Source organism: Mugil cephalus, chromosome 11, assembly GCF_022458985.1.
Source record: "Mugil cephalus isolate CIBA_MC_2020 chromosome 11, CIBA_Mcephalus_1.1, whole genome shotgun sequence".
Taxonomy (NCBI): Eukaryota; Metazoa; Chordata; class Actinopteri; order Mugiliformes; family Mugilidae; genus Mugil; species Mugil cephalus.
This window is the reverse complement of record NC_061780.1, coordinates 9,893,867-9,909,864: the sequence shown is the minus strand read 5'-3', so window position 1 is coordinate 9,909,864 and position 15,998 is coordinate 9,893,867. Positions and strand designations below refer to the sequence as shown.

The window sequence follows — 15,998 nt, the reverse complement described above, 5'->3', positions numbered from 1 at the left end:
TACATTAGTAGGAGTTTCTACAATGTTATGTTCTTATTTTCCAGTGAGCGGTATAGAGTGTGTGCACCTGACTGATGCCATGAATCAAGCCAAGCAGTACTCCTACCACCTGAGACCACATAGCGCAGGACAGGGGACGAGAGGCCGTGGAAAACACTGAACAGACACACACACAAAACACACACACACCCCTGGTGTTCTTTGATGTTTTCTCAGCTGGCCGACAGTCGTACCTCTATAGAATTACTCTACACATTGTTCAGTGCACAATGTGCCAAGCTTTCTAAAATTAAGCCGTGTGACATCAGAGCCATGACCTCACAGGGTGGGGTTAAGTCTACAGAAATGGTGTGTGTAAAAGATAACCTTTCATCCATTGTGGAAGGGACACATACACACTCCATCTCCCTCGTTCTTCGTCGCTCTCGCACACACACTGAGATAACCTTTCCTCCCGTTGTGGAGAATGAGGCAGTCTATCAACAGCCGGTCATACAGATAGCCCACCTGCAGCCACTGACACACACACGCACACACAAAAATCAGGGCTTTAAGTGCTTTCTTGCTCAAGAGAAGCGTGTATTGAATTATGCCTTTTCTTCTTTTCTTTTTTTTTTTTAACTTTATTTGCACAAAAATGTGTAATTTTATAAATTTATACCTCAGTATTTGTTGCTTTTTTTAATATATCGTAAAGAATAAAATAAAAACTGAAAACGAGAGCATTTTGAACTTCATTTTGCCTTTATTCTGTTTTTTTTTTTCTTTTAGTCGTTATAAACTGTTTTCTACAAAGTCGGGGGGTACCCAAACACCACCAAAAGAAGGCAAAAAGAGAGCAAACAATTACATGCTCAGAACTGGAAAGCGGCAGCTGAAGATAAAGAAAAAACTGAAAATAATATATTTTTTTAAAAAAACGTTCTCACTGTATTTTAGTGTGAAAGTTTTGTACTTGGTGCGACTGAGCTGTGTTGCGTCACTGTAACTGTGAGGTGTTGGGAGAGGGTGAACTGAGCAACACACCGGGTACTTGTCTATCGCGTGCGTAGATTAGTACATGTCTCGAAGGCCCAGATTTCCACGGTGCGCAGAAGAGCCGTGAGCCACTGTGACGCTGTAACAGTAGAGCAAGTCCGTCAGCCACTGCTCCCTGGTCGCACCCCGCGAGTACCTCTGAAACAGACACAGGCAGCGTAGAGTCGGGTGATCAGCGTCCACGAAGGGCGACGTGAAATGCTACGAATGTGTGCGTGCTGCGCGTTTACCGTGAGGTGCTGTATGATCTCTTGCAGCAGAGCAGCGTTGGCCAGCAGCTGGCTGTGGAGCTGCGTGTGCTGCAGCAGCATCGCGAGGATCTGTCCGAGCTGCGGCAGCTCCTCCTCGTTCAGATCGCCGACATGCAACGACTGCAGAACAATGCGCAGCAGGCGAGGGACAGTGCACAGCGCTGTCACGCACGCCCCCCAAATTGCGTCCCTGCGAATGCGACAGAAGGGTGTTATAAACAGAGCTATTATCAATTCTTTCCACCTGACACTTATATCAGCCAGAGATCACTTCCACACTCGCATCTTCAAACACACCTTTTGTGGTTGGTCTCAGCAGGTGCCTCCTGCTGCAGGGTGATGAGCAGCGCCAGGAGGCTGAGGCAGCACTTAGACAAGAAACGCAGCACAAGATCCACCGGCAGGACGGACAGGTCCAGTAATCTGGACACGGCTCTCAGCAGCCCGGCTGCCAAACTGTCTGGAACCACCTCAAGCTTGGTCTGAGACGCGCATATAACCATACAATGTTTTCAAATGAACAAAAAAAAAAAACAACTGAAAATACAGAAAACCAATTATGACTGAAAAATCTTACCAGGTATCTGCAAATGCCATTTTGCACGATGTCAAAGCATTGAGACTTTGAGCCCAGAGTTTCCAGACAGTGGCACACTTCCTGTAAATCAAACAGTTACATTATTACCACATGCACAGAATTATGATTTGATCAGTGCAAACACAGCATTTCCAAAACATGTTTGCGTTTGTTCATTTTTCATCTTTTAACCGTAACTACGAATGTGTGTCTATAAAAAATAAAACTCCATTTGCCACAGTAAAGAAACGGAAACGCCATCTGAATTTCGCTCATGCTCAAATGGAGATGAGATTGTTTTCAGGCCTAAAAAGCCACCAACTTTTTAAAAGTGGAAATAAGACTCCGCTTTCCTTCATTAACTTGAAATCCAAATCAAATTTCTCATTAGCTTTTTATCAAATTGAGGTGTGTGCGTGCTGAAGTGCAGGAGTCAGTGTGTGTCTGAACGGTGCACCTGTTGGCATTCTCCCCGTCATTAAAAACAATCCCGTCTCATTAGTCGGACCAGAGTTGACACGGTCCGTCCCCGAATACGGCCCCCCTCCCCCCACGCCCGCCTTCACATGTCCCCTCCCTCCTCCTTCCCGCCACTTGCCAGTGATTGACTCAGACAGGGAGATGAGAGAGGCAGGATCTGAGGCCTTAATTGAGGAGCTGAATTAGTGATTATAAGCCCCCCACTAGCTCACACACTCACACACACTTGCCCCAGGGCACAGTTACGTTAACGGTAATTTCTGTGCAGAAATGTCACACTCCCATCATGCCATGGGCTCTCATTAGCATTTGTGCATATCCGCTATGCCCGATAACCACGCATCTCCAACCTGCGCAACGCGATAAAGGTTCCCCTCTCAGCCGGAGTGCCACGATAAAGCTTCCACCCTCTGAGCTCTATATGAGAGACAGAGAGGGACCGGGGGGACTGAAAGACCACAGCTGTGTCCAGAATATCAACACTTTTCAATTTTTAAAACAATGTCTTCCTCTTCCTCCTCCACCGCAAAGTCCCCGCCGCTTCTAAATTCGCAGTTTCTGACGGGCACTGGTTTCGGTTAGTCAACGCGTGCGAGAATTCATTTCACTGTAAAGGGAAGTGTGCTGTGAACGCACCTCGACAACATCCCAGTGGTGTGTGAACTGCTCCAGCGGAGTGAGGTAAAGGCTGAGAGGTGAAATAGGGGAGGGGGGCAGGGTGCTGTCGTCCTCGGCCTCCTGCAGGGCGTCGAGCTTTTCGGACGAGAAGCCCGTGAGAGTGGAGAACAGGAAGCTGATGTAGTCCACGTCCTGCAGAGCTGCTTCCTGGCTCCCGACCGACCAGCCACTCAGAGGGGACCTGGACAAATCACAATGCAAAAATCATGTTTACACAGCCTGTAGATGATCATTTTACCACAAGTATTATTTTCCATCTCATATACCTCTTATCGCATCTCTTAGGATTATTTATGACTGTGTTTTGTAAGAGCATAATATTGAGAATAATAGTGCCCTGAAATACAGTTATGAAAAATTCCTTTTTTGCCTTGAGGGGGGTAATAGATCTGTAACGGTAGGAAATGTGTGTGGATAACAGTGTTTTTTGTGAAGCCTGGGAGGCACATGCAGGCAGTCGTCTCAATACTCCATGACGATGCTGCATTCCAGCGTCCTAAAGAGCTCTTTGTATCTGACCCATTACACACACATCCCATCCCATATGAACTCAGCAATTCCCTCCATTCAAAATTTGTATAACACTGACCCGCTGACACGAGAAAAAGGTTAGACACATGAATACACGCTGACAAACACGTACGCTATCTCAGGGAAAGGTAAGCTGGGGATAAAAAAGGAGAACAACAACAACAACAAAAATCATCAGTAAGTTCAATATCAAATATACAGGGTACTGACATCAGCTCCCATCATCAGGAAGGTACGAATATATCAGCGATTCTTCTGTGAAAGCACAATACTGCCATCTGATGGTTGTCGATAAAAGTGCTTTCTGTTTAGCAAACAGTAGAAGCATCTGCTGTCTAATTCTAAATTATTGTTCTAAATAAGGTGTCTTTTATACACAGCAATAAAGTGAGTTTGCACGCTTTGGTGCAGATCTATGGGAGTTTTCGAGCTCACCTAAGGTGTATGATACGAATCAGAGAGGCGGCGAGACTGGCAGAGATTCTTCCAGCAGTGCAGCAGCAGCTCAGATTGACCAGAAGAGCCTGGGACATCTTGGGCAGGAAGTAGAGCAGCTGCACCATCTGCTGCTGGGACTCTGCTGGCAACAGCACCACAACTCCTTCCTCTGGATCTTCACACCAAGGCAGACACATCACATGTGGTTACACAGAAGCGTTACACAAAGTTTGGGGAATCAACATTTCAACAGTTCAATCAAGACAAGAGCTATACTAGGAAAGCGTGACAATGTTCAGACCAGTAAGGGGGGGAAAAAAAAAAAGGCAGAAAGACATAACTACTACAGCGAGGGCTCAGATAATGTGTCTGTGTGTCTGGTGCTCTGTCCGTCTCTGACGCACATGCTGATGTCAGAAGCCCTCAGACAAAAGGAGTCTTGTGATGGTGAATTGCTGTCTCCGCGGCAGTTTCTATCAGAACACCACCTCCTCTCTGCCCCCCCCCCCTCCCATCACACACTAGCTTCACTATCTGACCAACCTCTGAGCTGTGGATATGGACAAGCTTCCTGTTTTATTACAGCTTTCCTCCCCTAGGAGCAGTTTAGCTTCACCAACTTGTATCAGATGGGAAACCTGGAGTTATGCTGCCTCCTAGAGGAACTATGATGATCTGGGGTTCATCATTTGGTTACGTTGTTCACGGTTTGGTAATCTGATCACTGTTGCTGTAATCTATATCCTGTTGAGCTGTTTATTTTTTACATGTTCAAATGCATTTCATTTGATTTTGGGTAAAGGAATATCTAAACAGATCATTTGCTCTTTCAGGAAATGACCAGAGGTGAAATACGCGGAAGGTTTCACCTCTCAGAAAGCAGAACAACGGCTGGGAACAACTTTTACAGCCGTTGCTCTGTGATATTAGTCTTCAAATTAAATAACAAATAAATAAACATATGTGCTCACCATAGAGACTGCATGCATGTGTCTGCAGACTGTTGAGCAGGTCTTTGTTGCCTCGAGATGCTGCAGCCTGGATGGAAACGATGAGCCGCGCCGATAGTGTGGGGTTACGGTGGCCCAGCTGGGACAACTGCACAGGAAGAGAGGCCAACCAACGACACAGCACCTTGCTCCTTCAGAGACAGGGGGAGGCATAATAAGGGAAGACGCATGTGAAGTCAATTCAACCACATAAATGTTCCATTATTATTATTATTACACAATTGTTGTGTGTTGTACACAATCTAGGCACCAACAATTTCATACACAATTATTATTTTATTAATGAGGGAAGCCTCAGATAATCTAGCTCGTTCAACCCACTGCTTTAATCTGTGGATTCCCTCATTAATCTGTGCTTTACTTTTTTAAACTCAAACATGGTTGATCGTTTGCAAGTGACAAATTTCTCAAAACTGACCTACCCTCATTTAGTTTTCAAACGAGTGCATGGTTTTAATAATCTAAGTTTTGTGAGGCAGTGATGTTTTCACCTAAACATTTACACTTTAACCTGATCAAACTGAATCCTCAAAGGCTGTGCTATGCAGTGAAAACTGTTAAATAGATTATAATGCTACTGTGCAAGAATTGTTTTTATTTTTTCCTACATGATGGGGTTTAAATTCTTATTTACATGTGTTTTAACGTATATTTTAACATATTACAAAATATCTTCTGTATCAATAATCAAAACAAGGTGCTACATCTTGATGACAATCAATGACACTACCTGGCAATGTGCGCATGTCCTTGCTCCTGCAGGTAAAGCTTGCTGTAGAAAGACAGCAGCAGAGATCGTGTCTGTAGAGAGAGGTTCCTCTGCTTGTAGTAGATATAAACTGCTGCCAACAGGTCCTCTGTCACTGCTGCACAAACACATCCACATATTGAAGCAACATATATTGGATTTAAAATAGATAGCAAATAGAGATAGAAACGTTTACACATTTAACACAGATTTCTTACATTTGCTCTTTTGTGTCAGCGCCATCTTCCACACGGTACCCAGCAGCATGTGCAGCTGCCTGTAGCTCAGTTTAATCCCACTTCCCAGAGTGTCTTGGACAAAGACCCTCAGCGGTGTCAGCCAGTCGTCGTCTGACTCTCCACTGCCTTCCTGCTTCTTGCTGAGGGATACCATGACCTGGCAAAGTGTGATGTTTAGGGCAAGAGGCTCCACGGTCACACTGGGAACAGCTGCAGTCTGCTTACTCCTGAAGAGATAAGAGTAAAATGAGTGATATCTCAGTGTAGAGACCATATATAGTGCATGGGTGAGCGAGACACATCAGCAATTCAACTTTAGGACAACACAATTAAATAAGAAACTGCCACGACTTGTGGTTATTGTGTCCAAGTGGTGCCAATAATAAGTTGAATAACAGAATATTAACAGTTGACCAAACTATGGATGTGAAAGTAAGCGAGACAGTGCAGAATCTATTTAATTTTAAGCGTTTAAAATGATGCACTGTTAAAAGCAGTCTTCTAGTATGCCACCATAGTGGAATAGGCGTGAAACACTAAGTGAAAATAAGCAGTGATTTGTCTGACATACGTGCCACATTGTCACACTGTTATTACTTACCTTTTGAGGTCAACTTTCTTTTTATGTCTGGGTGTGTCCCGCGCACTGTAGGGGAAGTTTTTCATGAAGTGCTGCTTAAAATCTCCCAGATATTCTTTACGGAACCAGGCATCCTAAGCAAAGACAATGCTGTCTGTCAGTTTTATCAGAACTTTGTCTTAGAAAAAAGAAACGCAGATAAATGTTTCATCTCACCAATGCATCCTGGTTCTCCTGCGAAGGTGCCAGTTTTCTTAGTAGCTGCAGAATAGACAAGACCTGGAACATCACTGACATGGCATCTGGAGTAAGCAGATGGGCGCCCTCTGTGCTATTCCAGGGGCAATCAGTGGTGCTGGCTTCAACCCACACTTCCAGCAGCAGAGGCACAAGTGTGGCTGCAAAACTTTGAACAGTCTCAGCTGAGTCCAGACCCTCCTTCACTGCAGTTCCTGGCTCCACATCAGGTCTAAAGACAGAAGACACTAAATTAAAAATGTTACCAGGGCCGTAGATTCTGCTAAACCCCGGTCAATTACATTTTAAGTTGTGAGTTCATATAAAGTCTGTTTCTGATTCTTAATCGTGGGTGGTAACTGATGTCTGTGGTATCCTACCTGAGCCTAAAGGTGGAACGAGGAGTTGGTTTGGCCCCAGAATGTTCATACAGCTTTACTCCAACTTTGCTGTAGATGAGGTCTTCCCAGTTGAGATACACAGGTGTAATCCGGCCCTCGCCGCTGGATCCAAATACTCCTTCAGTTCGGGCGGACAAGTCACTGTCATCCATCGGTCTTTCCTCAACGACCGCCTGCAGAAATCGACCAAGCCTGAAACACAAGTGGACCGAACAACAAGATTGACGTCCAGAATTACAATTTTAGATTTTTTTTAGATTCCGTGTGCAAGAGGCCTCCATACCTGAGAAGCACAGAGAGCCGCCACTGCTGGCTCGTCACAGCTCTGTCGAGGTTTATTGACAGCGCCCAGGTTCGCCCCTTGGGATCTTGAGCCCTTTTAGCAGCCCCACTGTTCTGTTTGTGAGAGATCATCTCTAGAAAGTTCGTGAGGAGCACTGCGGGGCGTGCAGCGAGCAGAGCAGGGTAGTGCTCCAGGAACACGTCGAGAACGTTCATGGCGTCCTCCTGGATACTGGCCTCGATGTGGGTCATGGCACAAGACAAGTGAGCGCTGAGGAGGGGGAAGAACGGTGCAACACGTTCTGCAGGCACAGACTGCGCAATGAACCTGGGAGTAATTTTAGACAACGTGTTAACTGAGAAAGAAACAAAAGTGTTTACTCCATGGTGCTGTAACAATATTCTAGGGTCTCTAACCTGAGCACACGCGTAGCTGCCACACGAACATTGCGGTCTTTGTCTGTGAACACAGCTGCGACTTCAGAGAGCAAGCGTGAGAGATGCTGCTCCAACACAGATGGATTGATGGACAGCAACTCTCTCAAACCCAACAAGGCACCATGTTTCACGTTGGCGTTGTAGTGGTGGAGTTGAGACAACAGTTCCTGGGGAAGGAAGAGAAAAGGTTCAATGCAGACGAAATTAATTTATAGCATGCTTCTGAGTTTGTTGCCATCTGAAACACACGTAGAGAACTCACATTGATACCGAGCTGCCTGTGTGTTGTGGGCCCACTCGTGTCTCTCTTAAGCTGTTCAGGTAAATGGATTCCCTTTGAACGGAAGTTGGTGTTGGTAGCGTTGTCGGCTTTGGGCTTCTTCTTTCCAACTTTTAGCTTGACCTTCTGGAAATCATCCTGTCTCTTCTTTTTCTTGGCCTTCATCTCTGCAGCCTAGACTGCTGACTGCAATGCCACACATGGAGATTAGACACGTGACTGTTAATTGTGTGACATGCGTTTGAAGTGTAACACGTGCAGAATGTCGCTGTTCTGCTGCTCTTAATAATTCAGTCAGATAAGATAAACTACAGCAGGTACTACAGCACACCCACATTCACGACAGCTAAGTGGGCTAGCTTCCTTGGCTAGCGCACCTCTCGCATCCCCAGAGAGGTATCAAACGTGAGTTATTTATTTTACTTACCACAATTAAAAATTAGGTTTTCGGAGCATAAAATATTTACTCGGTATCTTGAACTAAACAGTATCCACACCGCTAGCCATAATTAAAATAACTGAACACATATTCTTTATTCCATCTCGTGTTAGTGCAGTGGGTCCTCCGCCACTGTGTGTACATTATTACAGAGGCTGTAGGCTTCGATATGTAGCGCTGAATGGTTGCGGGGCCTAGAGTCAAAGAAAACTATATGGCAAGATTACAGCGCTGTATTGTTCACCTGGCGACTGCTTTTTATGTAAAAACCTTGTAATTACAACAAGCGAAACAAAAACATAAGACAGTGTGATTTAAAAGTGTTCAATGCAGAGTAACGTTTACTCATGGACTCTCTGTCGGTAAACCCTGGTGTGAAAAACAAACGCACTGCATAGCTGTCCTTAAAAGTGCCTGAGAAAACGCATTCATTTAAAATATCTGCTAAAGCAGATATTTGGACGTGACAAATTATTATTACTCGTGGTTAAGTAATTTAGTTTAATCGGAAGAATCACATTTGTATTTCTTATTAAGAAAATATACTAAACACTCTTTAATTTCGTCTTTTTTAAACAGGGGAAAGCATTACACTACTAATGTCTTAATGCTATCAGCTAGCTAGCAAACTCATCTCAAACAAATTCTTCCGACCTTGTGCTTTGAGGAAGTCGCAGTTTGTGTTAGCATACATCGCGTAAGTTTATTACTTTTGTATAATCATTTAAGTAACGAAACACATGGAATGTGGCGTTTGAAGTTGCTTAGATGTTTTTACAAAGTCAATGTAACGTTATCAAAAACTGGTCTAAAGTAACGTGAAGGCTTGATTGGGCCTGTCCCAGGTTCTGTTTCGACGTGCATGTTTCCCCGCAAGAAACCGTAAACGTTTCTTCTAAATATACTTTCTGTCGTTCTGCTGTTTATTTCACAGTCTATCAATACTCGGGATTTTTTTATTTATTTATTGTAAAAAACGCATTAAAACACGTTCCTGAAATTTCTGTCCCGGTATTGAAACACTTGTCGTAAATACACTTCTACGTAAAAAGATGCAACTTGGAAAACGTTTATCTTTTCTTTTTTATTATTTTTTTATCATTCACTGAAATAATTAGCTTAATCTTAATGTTTTGAAGAGATGCATTTAAAACAACTGCTTTGAACAATTTAGATATCGCTGGTTAATCTTTTTAAAAAACTAATAATATATCAAGATTAATCTGTGTACAAACGACTTTATAGTATAACGATAGTAGGTGGAAAATGTTATAGTATAGAGGCATAAGATTGTCTTAAATTAAGACTCGAATAAAACTGTCCTAACATTGAAAACAGAAGCAAAGCTGGTCAATAAATGACCGGCTATGATCAATCATCTGTAGCCGGTTCAATACTGTTATCCTACCTGCTAAACTGTTCCCATAAAACCTCACTTTGATAAGCCTTCAAAGCAACAGACTACACCTATAATCACTGAGTCAGAGATGACAGTAAATAACATGTCACCTTAGGTTACTGTTATGTACAGGGAATACAATATAATATTATATCTAGCAACGATGATAAGGGGCATGAATTAACTAGGCTGTGCTTGAGATGAGACGACTAGCAATTAATCCATCTAGATAGTAACTCCATAATTAAATTACAGTGACTGTATCTCTGTGGAACATCTCTTGGCATGTAAGTGATCTTTGACATCGTGTCTATTTTTGTTGTACAGTGCGGAGACTGAAGATATGGAGATTCAGCCTGTAAACAAGCCTCCAAGTAATGGGCCGCCATTATTTAAGAGAAATCCAAAGGTATGTTTCGCGCTGTGGTTGTACTGTAGCGCTTTATGTGACCAAACTCAATCAAATTACACGTAAATGTGTAATGACTGCTCTAGAAGGAAACATGATTTCCTTGTGTCAAGTTTCCTTATTAATAATAATATTCATTGGTTTTTATGATGCCTGGTGAAGAGCCAGGTGATGTCCTTAGCAGGTGGGCTTGTTACCTGCATGCTTTTATGAGCACTCTGGTTTATGAAGTCCACTCAGCGGTCTGCGTCCCACATCTGACCTATGTCTTCACTGTGGTGGTTTACAGGCATTTTAATTAGTTATTGTTTCGTTTTTCACCATATTTGGACATTTCACTCTCTTGGCTTCACTATTTCTTAACGTTTGTGAAGCCCTTTTCTTAACTTTATGCTTAAGGTGAATAATCTTGGTTCTTTGAACCAATATGTAGTGACAGCCCACTCAGTTTTTAGTCCTGAGTGTGGTTTTGCTTAATATAGGACAGGAAATTAGGGATCAATTTGCTGTCCAGTGACGGTAAAGTCAGTAGTCTACAGGATACTCAGTCCTGTAGATTAGTCAGTTGTTTTTGAAGATTTGACATCTGTTTAATTCCAGTTACTTAACATGTCAGTCACGTGTGAGACTAATCAGTTGTGATTATTACTCACCAGTGATACTGACCATTGAAATCCTATTGTTAAGGTTGGTGAATTTCACTCTCATCATGTAAAGCGGGCATGCTTGGTTGGTTGCTGTTTTCATGAATCCCTGAAGGAGAGTTTCTTCAAATTTTGGCACAGGGGTTGACAATGATTTAAAGATGGAGGTCACTCTGGTCTCATATCTACTTCGTTCCCATGTAAAAGATGTTTTGTGACGTGACATTTTTAGCAATAACTCAACAACTCTTACTCTAATTCTGGCAACATTTCACACACACACAGGTCTAATTGGATAAAACAATGACATGATGCTATTTTATGTCAAAGCTAAACTTCATTATGTTATGCTGTCCTAGTTTAGTCATTATTCCGTGTAACAACTCAGTCTTTTTCCTAAGTAACGAGTGTTGCTGCCTGATGTTGCCATTTGATGAGAATGAGGACAAATGACCAGACGTCAGGCGTCTGTGAATGCTGCTGCTTGATGGTCATGGAGATTAAGAAAAGCTCTGCGGCGTATGTTTGTGTGGCGGACATGGGGGAGTTCAGTCCTCCAAGTGCAATCCTGTCACTAATTCCTGTGTGTCTCTCTCCTTCTCGTGGGTTTATTCCCCCTCTTGACAGAGAAAGCAGCCGCAGTATTCTGCTGATATAGGTAAGTCCCTTTACACACGGTGCCTCTTCCAGTGCTGAGAGCTGGAGCTTGAGACCTTGATTTCCCTGCTTCATGTCATGGGTGGTGCCATGTTCACCACTCAGTCAGACTTGAACCCTCAGGGATGGAGGGACTCCTGTGGTGCCATCCATGTTTTTGGTGTTTGGGAGTCACTCTAAAAAAAATTTCAGTATCTTGCCACAAGTTTCCCATTTGTAATATGACCTTTCAACGAGGACTTTCAAAATGTTCTGAACAATTTTAGAAACAGTTGTAGATATTGATACATTGAAGGCCGGCGTCATCCGCTTCACTGTAGCAACACCTACATGTGGTCCTAAAACAGCAGGACACGCAGTAACACAACCCTGCATCTGCAGTGGTTTCTGGGCCGGATAGTTGGGTATAAAATTGGAATACTGCCTTATACAGTATTCAGTTGCCTGTGTTACACTGGCATGAATGACAACGTGTCGTTGCTTCATTGGTGCGGCATGGAAGTGATTCTTCTGTGACTTGGCACAGTAGGAGCAGTGCATCAGAGCAGCTTTCGGGGTAACTGGGAACTGTTGTTCCTTCTTCCAGGCTTCAAAAATACATGAAGAATTAAGGCGTCAGTGGTTGTTCAGTTAAAATCCATTGGTCATTATTTTATGGGTTTGTGATCTCGTCATTGGTTAAACGTTTCTTCCTTGACATCTAAAACAGAGATCATTGATGTAGTTTGCTGGACTTAAATCTTTTTTTTATTAGTCATATACCACCATAAAACCCTTATGTTACACTGTTGTGTTTTCCCAGTGTTCACAAAAGGGACGTCAATCCATACCATGCCCTCTCTCAGCAAACAGTTGAAGGGGATCACAGAGTGTATCATTGGTAAGCAGAAGGCTTTTTGTTTATATTCATCTACCTTACCTCCTTCCCTTTCCATGTACAGAAACTGATAATCAGCAATTGTCTTATGTCTGCAGGCCTTCAGTATGTGTGGGAGTACCGCAGCCCAAGTAAGTCTGTCCCACCTCACTACCAGTGCAAACTCTGTGCCATGTCCGGCTTGCAGCCTGATATGATTGAGCATGCGAAAGGCTGGAAACACAGCTACAGATACATGGTTAGTACCTCTGTTTTTTTATTCTGCCTCAAGGCACAGTGTTGCAGAATTGATATTTTCTATTGATATTTTTCATGGGCTTTTTACACAGAAAAAGGTCCACCCCGACAAGATTACCTGTAAAGAGGAAGATGCCATCAAAGACCCTGTTGTCAGAAAAACAATTAAAGAAGCTGCTGCTGAAGTGGAGAAGACGGAGGGGAGGGGACAAATCAAGGTGAATATCAGACCTGTGTTACTACAGCAATGATATACGTCTATTGTTTTTATGCTCCTGGTCTAAAAAGACTGCAGTGTTGGCTAGATTTTCTTGCCTCAAACAGTAGAATTATCCCATTTACATCAGGAATTGAATGGAATTAAAATGTTACTTTAAACTGAGCCAGACAGGGATTTGACCTTTTTTGTTTTTTGGTTCTTTTTGTATTTCAGGTGATTCTTAAGGAGCCTTTTGATGTGCCAGGTTTCAAAGGACTCCGTAAGTTAACGTGGTTCGACTTTGGCATATATATATATATATACACACATATATATATATACATATACACATATATATATATATACATATACACATATATATATATATACATATACACATATATATATATATATACATATACACATATATATATATATATACATATACACATATATATATATATATACACACATATATATATATATATACATATACACATATACACATATACATATATACACATATACACATATATATACATATACATATACACATATATATATATACATATACACATATATATACATATATATATATAAATAACTTAAGTATGTTAATAAAAATATATTTTATCATATACACATTTGTATTATGATATTTCTATAGAGCATTACACATATTTATATTTATATTACATTATCTTAAATTGCTACACTATATAACTATACACATATATATATATACATATACACATATACATATATACACATATACACATATACACATATACATATATACACATATACACATATATATACATATACATATATACACATATATATACATATACATATATACACATATATATACATATATATATATATAAAACTGTAACCGTGCTTTAACTGAACAATGATATGTTCTTTTCTTTTTAACATGTTTGTCCCATTAGTGACATTTCTAAGAGGCGAATGTCCTTCTTGTTACTTTTATTCTCAGGTTCTGCTCTTCCGAAAGTTGGGCCTCCAGCACCTGGAGGGATGGGACCAATGGGGCCACCTTTCGGTGAGTTTTCTATGCGTTGCTACATACGATATACTTACTGTTGAAATCTAATGAACATGTCTGTTACAGGTCCCAGGTTCTCTGACCCAGGTTTTCTAGGGGAGTTTCCTCCTCGTGGGGGTCCTTTCCCTGACTACCCAATGGGTGAATACAGACAGCCCGGCTTTGGAGGCTACTCAGACATGGAAGATTTTCCTGACCCTGGTATGAATCCAAGACCATTCTCAGATGGTATGGGTCATCGTCCATCTGGGGGTGGAAATGGATTTGGTCCAGGTGATGGGAGACGTGGCGGCTTTCAAAACAGTGGATTGCTGGAGGAGAATCCAGGCAATATGTATCCTGACCAGTACCGGAACAACCAGATGGGAAATAGACCTATGGACAGACCTATGGACAGGCCAATGGACAGACCGATGGACAGACCGATGGACAGGCCCGGATTAATGGGAGCAGCTCCAGAAAATAGCAACCTCTCCCATACATTGCTCACATACCTGGTAGGTCACTCATAGTAGGTTCCTCCTCAAATTAACAAACGTTTCAATGTTATTTTGGTGGTTGCTTTATCTGCGTGCAGTCATAAAGAAACCTTGTGAAATGTGTTTTTAGGATAGCTTCCGGATAGAGAATGAAAACGATGCCCAGCTGGTGCTGAAGGTGACACAGAAACTAACAGATGTGTTGATGGAGTACAGACTGAGGAGCGTATCAACGGTATGGAGCTTGTTTTTAACTACTGTTCAAAAGACCCTTTCTCAGAGGTCTGGCGCACTAATGGCGCATTTCCATTAGCACGGTACGACACAGCACAGCGCAGTGTTATTTGCGTGTTTCAATTAGCACGTAGTACCTGGTAGCAGTACTATTTTGGTATCGCCTCAGCGCTGGTTCCAAGCGAGCCGAAGCGAAACTAAAACGCGACGTCAGCCGACTGCCTTCCACTGATTGGCCCACGAGTGTCGTTACTCGAAGCGTCATAAGCGCACGATGACCGACCAGACTGTAAATAAACACGAGACTCGACCACTTTTTAAAACCCCGCTGGTCTTCGACGACACTGCTTCGAACACGAGAGAATGACTTACAGAAGAAATCCAGGCCATGGTTGGTCCAGGAGGTCCGACGTTCTTCTCTTTGGTGGCCGAAGTGTTGTTGCTGTTGTTCTGGTCTTCTGGCTTTGTGCTACTCTAACTGTATTACTTGTATTCTTTGTGTGTAGTATCTATTCTTCTGTGACTCATCACCTTTTTGTTTTTGAGCAAATATCGATTTACATGTACATGGTTCATATTGTTTCCCAGTCAGATAAACCGACTAAAACACACATTTTGTGGCTTCTTCTTTTCCTCTTCAGGGCCCTAGTCTCAACAGCTTGAGCTCCACAGGCTTCTCCTCGTCAATGGCCAGACAGCCAAGCAGTAACGACCGATACCCAAGTAGTCTCTCAGGTACATTAGACTCCTCTCAAACCTTTCATTTCTTCTATTTGATTCGAATGTAGGACATTGTTTTAAATGCGGTTGTTGTCCTGTCTTGTGTTTCTGCAGGTTCATCAATGTACACTGATAGCCAACCCAGATATTTCAAATGACGAGAAATGTCCGAATCTTCTGATCATCCTGTTCTATATGCACATCACATCATGACTATCCTCAAGTTAAAAAAATATATAGTTTTTTGTTTTTTACACTTTTAAGCATTTTTCAGTTGCTAATGTTTTTTTTTTAAACTTCTTTATAATATGGATATATTACTAACTTGGAAGGTTTTACACAAACTTACTTCTTTCCAACAGCTTTAAGTGATATGTGAGTGTATGATTTGTTAGTTCCCCAGACCCATTAAAAGTTACGGAGAATA

General features: G+C 42.2%; 3 protein-coding genes across 6 annotated transcripts in view; 2 read left to right on the top strand and 1 right to left on the bottom strand.

Annotated features, from left to right (window-relative positions):
• Positions 1–912, top strand: part of invs (inversin) — an 18,488-nt gene extending 17,576 nt beyond the window's left edge. For both annotated transcript variants that reach the window (XM_047598746.1, XM_047598744.1), the window contains exon 19: positions 45–912. In XM_047598746.1, the coding sequence (XP_047454702.1) occupies positions 45–160 (116 nt within the window). In that variant the 3' untranslated portion in view covers positions 161–912. The remainder of the gene's footprint in view (positions 1–44) is intronic.
• The window catches only part of tex10 (testis expressed 10), a 14,156-nt gene extending 5,368 nt beyond the window's left edge, over positions 1–8,788 (bottom strand). The window contains exons 1-16 of one of the 3 annotated variants that reach the window (XM_047598748.1): positions 8,636–8,788; positions 8,191–8,394; positions 7,908–8,095; positions 7,492–7,818; positions 7,188–7,400; positions 6,787–7,039; positions 6,592–6,704; positions 5,970–6,217; positions 5,734–5,869; positions 4,965–5,134; positions 3,991–4,168; positions 2,983–3,205; positions 1,867–1,947; positions 1,587–1,771; positions 1,269–1,479; positions 1,027–1,176 (exon numbers count right to left, since the gene is read on the bottom strand). In XM_047598748.1, coding sequence (XP_047454704.1) covers positions 1,054–1,176; positions 1,269–1,479; positions 1,587–1,771; positions 1,867–1,947; positions 2,983–3,205; positions 3,991–4,168; positions 4,965–5,134; positions 5,734–5,869; positions 5,970–6,217; positions 6,592–6,704; positions 6,787–7,039; positions 7,188–7,400; positions 7,492–7,818; positions 7,908–8,095; positions 8,191–8,373 — 2,832 coding nt within the window. In that variant the 5' untranslated portion in view covers positions 8,374–8,394; positions 8,636–8,788 and the 3' untranslated portion in view covers positions 1,027–1,053. Of the gene's footprint in view, positions 1–725; positions 1,177–1,268; positions 1,480–1,586; positions 1,772–1,866; positions 1,948–2,982; positions 3,206–3,990; positions 4,169–4,964; positions 5,135–5,733; positions 5,870–5,969; positions 6,218–6,591; positions 6,705–6,786; positions 7,040–7,187; positions 7,401–7,491; positions 7,819–7,907; positions 8,096–8,190; positions 8,395–8,635 lie in introns of those variants that run through there. The other 2 variants (XM_047598747.1, XM_047598749.1) reach the window with 2 other exon arrangements.
• si:ch211-197h24.6 lies at positions 8,595–15,998 on the top strand. The gene is made up of 12 exons (XM_047598753.1): positions 8,595–8,613; positions 10,374–10,455; positions 11,727–11,757; positions 12,559–12,636; positions 12,732–12,871; positions 12,963–13,088; positions 13,304–13,349; positions 14,070–14,135; positions 14,205–14,635; positions 14,748–14,852; positions 15,493–15,586; positions 15,686–15,998. Exons 2-12 carry the CDS (start codon positions 10,390–10,392, stop codon positions 15,727–15,729), a joined length of 1,227 nt encoding a protein of 408 aa, XP_047454709.1. The 5' UTR covers positions 8,595–8,613; positions 10,374–10,389; the 3' UTR covers positions 15,730–15,998.